This window comes from Lycorma delicatula, chromosome 11 (genome assembly GCF_047948215.1).
Source record: "Lycorma delicatula isolate Av1 chromosome 11, ASM4794821v1, whole genome shotgun sequence".
In the NCBI taxonomy this organism is placed as follows: domain Eukaryota; kingdom Metazoa; phylum Arthropoda; class Insecta; order Hemiptera; family Fulgoridae; genus Lycorma; species Lycorma delicatula.
Window position 1 is genome coordinate 71,467,442 of NC_134465.1, and position 8,756 is coordinate 71,476,197.

The 8,756-nt window shown below is 29.9% G+C and overlaps 1 protein-coding gene across 1 annotated transcript; it reads left to right on the forward strand.

Moving 5' to 3' along the window:
• The first annotated feature begins 315 nt into the window (after positions 1-315).
• On the forward strand, positions 316-1,089 carry LOC142331972 (uncharacterized). Its single transcript, XM_075378021.1, has one exon. The coding sequence runs from the start codon at positions 316-318 to the stop codon at positions 1,087-1,089; it is 774 nt and encodes a 257-aa protein (XP_075234136.1).
• Positions 1,090-8,756: the final 7,667 nt, after the last annotated feature.

Below are 8,756 nucleotides of genomic sequence, written 5' to 3' on the forward strand. Positions count from 1 at the left end.
TACTGTTGTTAGTTATGTTGCTGTTTATTTGAAAATGAAGTGAAAGCATTAATTTTTTTTTTTTTATTAAATTAGAATGAGATAAGTGTTACCAGAGAAATAAAAATAAAAAAATGAAGCGTTTTGTAAATAATTAGGTTAACTCTTATATTATTTTCTATTGGTGAAAAATCGGTTCCGTAGAGTAAGTTCCTTACCGGTATGAAAATATATAAATAAACTAAAAGGGTAGGGATTAATTTGCGATTAAATATATATTTATATAAAGTTCGATGTTTTGTGGTGAAGATATCAGAAGTAACTCGGTATCTTAAGATGTGGTTTAGTTGGTGTTTAGTGTTTGTGTTTATTGTAGTTAGATGTTCTGCAGACGATGCCGTAAAAGATAATAAAAATGATGAAGTTAAAAACGTTGAAGTCGTATCGACTAAAGTCGACGGTTTATTAGATCAAGATACGCAAGCGTCTCACCATTGGTCTAAAGGAGGCGGAGAAGAACATCATTCCGATCATCATTCGAAACACGGACATAAAGCATCGAAAGGTTACCACGGTGATCATCATCATCATCACGGTAAAAAAGGTCATCATGATAAAGGTGGACATAAGAAACATCACGAAGAACACGGCGGACATAAAAAGAAATTTCATCATACCGACGGTTATCATCACGAAGCGCATAAAGGTGAAAAGGGACATAAAGGACATAAATTCCACGATAAAGGAAGTTATAAAAAAGGTCACAGCACAAAAGGTAAACACGAAGTACACAAATTAGACGAATACAAGAAACATAAAGATTTCTTCGACGAACATCACGATGCCGGTCATCATAAGAAACACGGCGGCTACCATCACGAACACGGTCATAAACACGGAGGTCACTACAAGAAAGGACATAAGCACTCAGGACATCATCACGACCATAAAGGTAAAAAAGGTCATCATCATAAAGGAGGTCATTTCCACGAACACAAAGGACATAAAGATGCAGGCGGTCATGATAAACATTGGTCTCATCATTCTGATTTCGGTAAGAAGGGCGGTCATGAAGATCATAAAAAATGGGGATTCAGTAAAAAACATTAAAATAAATATATTATAAAAATATATAATCCTATCAAGCTATATTTGTAAAGAAAAGTTATGAAAAGGCGGGGTCATGAATAAAAGCGAATGGGTGGGAGTAACAGTCGCTATAGCAACGTATGTTACCGATTCATTTTATCGGCTAACTTCTACGTTTCCATAGCAACGACCGCTCTGCCACTTAACTCGCTTACACGATCCCGACGATTCAGTAACGTTCTTCTTATATTAGCTTTATAGAAACGTATACTCGACTGGATATTATGATAAAATTTTATATATTAAAATCATCGTTAAGTTTATAGGCTTATTATTTATTTATTATGTTAATAATTAATTTTAATCGTTTAATTGCTTAATCGATATTTATTAGGTAATGTTATTATAATTAACAAACGTTGTTATCTAAGTCATAGATTATTTAGTAAAATACATTAATTGAACAAAAAAGTATTCATATTTATAACAATCGGTGAATTTTTAATTAAAATTTGTTGTTTTTTTTTATTATATTGTTCTTATAAATATATTCTATACATTTTAGTTCATTATATAAATGTATAATTTTTAAATTTGCACTTTTTAGTTATACAGTATAAAAATCAGTTCTTCTTTTTTTTTAGATTAATGGTATATTTTAAATCCTAATTATTAAATGTTATTATTTTAATCCAAATAGTGTTTTTGAATTCTGAGCCTTACGAGTTCAGTTTTCATTTATTTTTTTTAATAGCCATGATAATTTTAAAAGAATAAATTTTTTTTGAACTAAGTATTGGAAGAATGGCCAAGAAAATCAATATAGTAATAAATATTTATTATTTTTTTAATTTTTAATTTGTTTTGATACTTTTGCCTTATTACAAAATTAAATTTTTTTCGTTCGAATTTACCTATTTTAAACTCTTGAATTATTGGCATTAATTAATAACAAGCTGATTTGATGTAAAATTAGATAATTGGCATTCAGTTAGAATAAATAAATGGATAATTAATGATAAATTATAGATAGGATTATCAAACATAAAATGGTTAATGGAATAATTAGTGGTAAATTAATAATTGATATGTCGATTATCAAACATAAAATGGTTATTTTAAATATTATATAATTTTCAAAAGTGTTTTTATCTTTTCATTTTAAATAAAATTTACTAACGCTTGAAAAAGGTTTATCTATTCAAAAATCAAACGACTCATTATCGAATGAGTGATTTAGACAGCTTTTTTTACCTGTTATATTTTTGTTACAAATGTAATTCCATAACACTTGTTTTCAAAACACTCATCATTAAAAACATTGTAACATTACATGTATTTTTTTATTAATTATGTAATTTAAAAAAGAAAAAATCAAATGAATTATTTTTATTATTCATTTAAAAATTAATTAATTTAAAAATAAGTTCTAATTTTTATTATTTGGTAATTATTTTAATATTTTGTTATTTTTATTGTTATTATTTGATTCTGTTTTTGCGTGAAGTTACTGTTATTTATGTTATAATTTAATTCATTTTGATTATTTGTTGTAATTGTTTTAATTATTTGAAAATAAACTTAAACAAAAATATTAATAATAAACACATTAAAAACTGTTTTGTTATGTTTATTTATTAAAAATTATCCCAATTTATTTTTTACTTTCAGCTGATTTTTATATAGTACTGTTTTATTGATCAATATGAAATACCGGAAGTCTCCGGATATCTTTTTACAGCTTTTGTTAAATTGGATACCGTCTCTTGTGTAGTGATTTTTATATCCGTCGTTTCTTGTTACATTCTTATTTGTTTATAATAAAATAAATTATTATTTTATGATAAGTATTAGTGAAATTTTTAGAACTTAGTCAGGAATCCAACCAGAAACTTTTAGTAAAAAAATTAAATCGCGTCTATACCACTGACCACACAACTATCGCGTCTATTAAAACACAACCAAAACTTAATGTTGAGTCTGTTACTTTCTCTTTAGTAAAAATTTTCTGGAAATTTTAATTATTTATGTTTTCTTAACGTTTGATAATAAATATAATATTTGGATTAAACTAGATTTATATAGTAATATATTTTTACAATATTTTATATTTTTTTTTTGGATGATTAATTTTCCGTATAAGCTTACAGTTTGTGCATGATAATATGAAATGAAAATTTTTTAACGTATGAGAAATGCCATGCCTGACCGGGATTCGAACCTCCGGATGAAAGGCCCAGAACCTACCACTCCGCCATGGAGATCGTTATGTAAATATTTTCAAGTATACTTCCTGTTAGAAAACGCTTTTCTTATAAGTTAACATGATTTAAAATATTATAATTATGATGAGGTTTCCATATTCTTACGTAGAAGCTTCAAAAATTAATCCATCATTTAAAAAAAAAAAACCGAAAACAAAGTTTTAGGACTTTCCTGTCACGCGTTTTTTTTCTACTGTACGGCTAACACACACATCACTCTATAAAAAAATGTTTATACAAAAGTTGTTTTTTTTTTTTTATAATTGTTCACGAAAATATTTAAAAAATAAGCCAGTCTTTGAAAATGTGAAAATCGATACCCACATCACTATGTTTGTAACTTTTAATGCAAACCCCAAATGGGGGTTTTTAGGGTTCGGCCGATAGGTAGGGGTTAAAGCCCCTATTTTGCGAATGAAAAATTTTTAGGCACAACAAGAAACCAATAGAAAAAACTGCAACAAAAATTACCCTTCAAGCTCTTCAAAATTAAAACTATTTTTAGAGGAGGGTGAAACCGTTTTTTTTTTACAAAAATTGTATACTTTTTAATATTCATAAAATTATTTAAAAAAATATATAACCTTAATTATGGAAAATTTGGAGATAATTTCGTTTTTCCCTCTGTAACCCCAACCCTCTGAACTTTTAAATCGAAAATTAAATTGCATGAATGCCACATTTATAAAAGTAATCGGACCAAGTTTGGTCAAAATAGGTCGAGAAGGTCTGCAGGTATTTGGTGATTTATAGGCGAACACCTAAAACCATTTTTAAGGATGGGGGTGAAATTTAGCTGAAATCTTTTTACAAAGGTCGTTTTTTAAATAATAACCTTAATTATACAAAATCTGGAGATTATTTCGTTTTTCCCTTGTATTTACCACCCACTGACCTTTTGAATTGAAAATGTAATAGCATCAATAGCTCTATTATAGAAATATTATAGCCAAGTTTTGTGAAAATCGGAAAAGTAGTTCTGGAGATAGAACATACACGCCAACATACATACATACATACATACGAACGCACATTTTGTCGCGGAAAATTCGATGCAATTTTTCAGTTTTCTGGAGTCCTTAGTGGTCAATTCGTCTAGATTGGGTGAAAACCGGATATACCCAATTTTGACGATGTCATATTTCGGCTTTCTGGGGTCCTTAGAGATCAATTCGTCAAAATTCGGTGAAAATATACCAAATTTTGACTGATGTCACTTTTTGGTTTTCTGGGGTCCTTAGGGGTCAATTCGTCAAGATTCGGTGAAAACCGAATATACCCAATTTTGACCAGTCATATTTTGGTTTTCTGGGGTCCTTAGAGATCAATTCGTCAAGATTCGGTGAAGACCGAATATACCCAATTTTGACGGATGTCACTTTTTGGTTTTCTGGGGTCCTTAGGGGTCAATTCGTCTAGATTCGGTGAAAACCGGATATGCCAGATTTTTACCGATCACCATACTTTCCCTTCTACATAAGATCTATAGCTGCTATATAGACGGGAAAGTAAAATTAGTTAAAAATAAATTAATGTTCAACATCTAGGTACTTAGTTCATAATTTATTTAAATGAAAAATCAGATAAAATCTATTTTAAAATATTGCTAAAGTAAGATCAGATAAATCGTATAAAAAGTGTCATCTCTGATTTAAAAATCCAAGCTCGCATAGTTCTACATTGAAGGAATATGTTCATAATGGATTTTCTTTTGTATAATCTTGTAAAAATATATACATTTTACTTGCTGTGTTATGAAATAATATTATTAAAAAACATCAGTGGTTCTTCCAGTAAACAATTTTAAATTAGAGAAAAAAACCAGGAGTGTAACTCTACATAACAAAAAATTATTTAAAAAAATAGAATAAAACTAAATAATACAATAAAGAATCTTTCTCCTTTCTTTAAACATTTCCTTGTTTGTGGTATGCGGAAAACATTATATTAGTATTTCATTGAATTGCTTAAAAATAGTATTGTGTCAGTTGTCTCGCACTTTTTAGGAAACTAAATTTAAAATTCTTGGTAACCGTATTGAACTTATCGGTATTTACAAATTATTCCTCGTCTCGACCCTCTTTTGCCCCAGTCTCCTTATTGAAAATCAAAAAAATAATTTCAAGAATAAATGAATGAAATCTTCTAAAATAGTATGTTAAAGAAATATGACATAAATATTTTTTATGCAGTTTATAAAATACAAGAGAGAAAGAGAGAGAGTGCGAGAGCGAAAGAGGAAGGGAGAATATACACAAAAGTCATGATGTTTAAAAGTAATTTTATTTTAGCATTCTATTAGTGTAAATGTAAAAACGTTATGTTATTACTGCTTAGATTATTTATTACTAATTATCTAGATTAGTTGTATTTGCTTTAACTATAAAATCAAAGAATAAAAGTTGCTTTGAGTTTTTTTTTAAATATCCCCTATCATAATTAATGTCCGTTCTACTGTTCTTATAGGATTATGCATTTATTAATGACATAATACGCTGTCAAAAAAAAATTAAGATAAAAAATTTAATCTGCTTCACTTCTGGTAAAACTTTATTCAATTTATACTTTCCGTGCGTACGAGATTAATGCTGTAAAATATTTTATTTTAAATTTATACATATTTAGTTATTACCCCCTTCAATATACACCCCTCCTCTAACCCTACGACGTTCCGTGCGAATTTTCCATTGTTTGCAACAGTGCTGGAAGTCTTCTTCTGTGAGGTCTTTCATGCGCATGCCGCATTTTCTTTCACAGCTTCGACGGTCTGAAATCTTGTTCCTTTTAATGCAGGTTTGACGTTAGGGAACATTAAAGTCACATGGTGCCAGGTCAAGAAATAAGGCGGATGGTTTAACACTGGATTTTTATACTTTTTTCCTGTTTAGTCTCCGGGAATCACCGTCAGGTATCACTTCAGAGGATGCTATGTATGAGTGTAAGTAACACTTTACTTACACTTTAACAGTAACACTTTAATCTGAAACTTTACAAAATTACACTTAGACTTGTAAAGTCTCAGATCGACCATTTCTGAGATATGTGGTTAATTGAAACCCAACCACCAAAGAACACAGGTATCTACGATCTAATATTCAAATCCGTATTACAGTAACTCTCTTTATTAGGATTTGAACATTGGAGCTCTTGACTTCGAAATCAGCTGATTTGCAAAGACGCGTTCACCACTAGACCAACCCGTAGGGTTTAGGATGTTATACTTGGCTAGAAACATCTTGAAAGCTTGATGAAAAACTCATGACTTGTTCTTCCACAATTCGGGTCGGTATTTTCTTATCTTTTCACGGAATTAAGCAAGGACTTCAAGGTAGTAATATTGATTAATAATTTGACTTTCAAAAACCCAGTGAAGGTACACAATCTCATAAATATCGAAAAATCACCACCGCTTTGAATTTTGATCATTTTCAACGTTTTCTCGGCAATCTTGGAAACGCTTAAACCATTGAAAAACCCGCTTACGTTATAAACATTCATTGCCATATACTTTTTTAATAAAAAATAAATTTCAGTAGCGGTATTTTTTAGTTTCATATGAAATTTCACGACAATTCTTTGCTCTTATAAAATACTTATCATTGCTTCGGGAAAACAAAAATATAGCTGTTATCCAAACGAAGACCACGGCCAGGCTAATATGTCTACAGAAAATGGAGTGAGAACAATCGAAAGAGAAGGTTTTACGCTATACAGCTGACGGTCGTACGAATTTGGCGCATGCGTAGTACTTCTGTAGCAGCATTAGTCTCGTTATTTAATAGTCATACCTCGTGTCTTAGTAAAAGTTTTCAAGCGTTAAAAATTAAAGCAAATAGTCGTATATGCGAATTTTCGAAGAAAAGTATTACTTTCGATCACACAATGGGATTGCGGGGTGACATTGAATTTTCTTTACGTTTTGAAATATGAAGAGTACCAAAATACCATTCACTTAGAATGTTATTTCCTTGTTTATATTATTATTATTAACTTTTCCCCTTAATAAGAGTGTTTGAACTTGAATGTTTCATGATTATACGATCCTAAGTTTTTTCCACCTTATATTTCTCTTTCCAAAATCTCTTCATTCTTTGACTGTACTCCTGTTTCCTTTTTTCTGTCCACTTTGATTCTGTTTTCTTATTTTCTTTCGCTTCAAATTTCATGTTCGTAATTTTGTTTCTAATTACTTCTTTCTTCCATGATTTCCTTGTTGATCCCTGCCTTTCTTAGGCCTATTCTATTTCGTGATGTCAATTGGTATTTCTGATCGAGCCGTTCACTACATCAAAGATCCTCTTCGTGAGTCCATTGCCGTTCATTTGCTGTATGTGCCCGTAGAATGTAAGTCTGCGTTTTCTGATTATGTCTGTGAGTGTGTCCAATCGTTCATATAATTCCCTCGTCGGTCTCTTCATCCATATGCTATCTCTATGTTCTGTTCCAAAAATCTTGTATTTTCTGTTTTATTTTTTCTGTTTCTGTGATACTTGATGTTCCAATTGTAGTAGTTTTTAATGCGTACAGTGTCTTCGGTAGCACAACCGTCTTGTATTGTTTGAATTTTGCCGCACTCGAAATACTTCGCTTGTTAGAGGGCGACCATGTGAGTTTGTATGCTTTCTAAAGTTTTTCTGTTCTTTCCATGTTGGATACCTTGTTTGATCCTTCCATTTGTATATATTCTTCTAGGTATTTGAATTTTTCGACTCTCCTTATGTTTCCATATATATATGTATGTATAGGCCTACGTTTAAAATTTGTGATTCAAAAATCTCTAAAACTACTGGATCAATTTCATTCAAATTCAGATATGTTGTAGTATTGTATTTGGCGTTGATCATATGAATATTTTATGAAGACTGGTTAAGTTGTTCTACAGTTAGGCTCAATTTAAGGTCGACAACAGACAACATAATCTTAATTTGAGGTTATGTTGACTGTGAAATGGTGTACTTTTCATACACTTATGTTTATTCAGTATATCTCAATGGTGAATTAGTTTAAATTTCATGCTTGTAACTAGGGTATACTCTGTATCGAACGTATATAGCGCGTTATACTCGGAAAATCAGCCCGTTTCTGACTGCAAAGTAGTTAGGATGTCAGAAAAAAAGTCGGCCTTCTTGCTCAGAACTGTGTAAGAGTTTTTTTTGTTTCTATTTGAGTTCCAATTTTCAATCTTACTCGAACAATTTTCTTTGTGATTTATATTGCATTAATTAATTTTTAAAAATAAAAGATTTTTGTGTGACACGTAAATAAAATAGTTGAAACTATTTTCATACTGGTTTTGTAATTTTGACTGAGATTTCCCTTTTATATTTATAGAAATAAATAAGCTCTCTAAAAATTTAGATCTGCCATTATAAAAATATAACTTTTTTAAAATAATTAATCCAATTTTGTAATTTTAAATTCTAG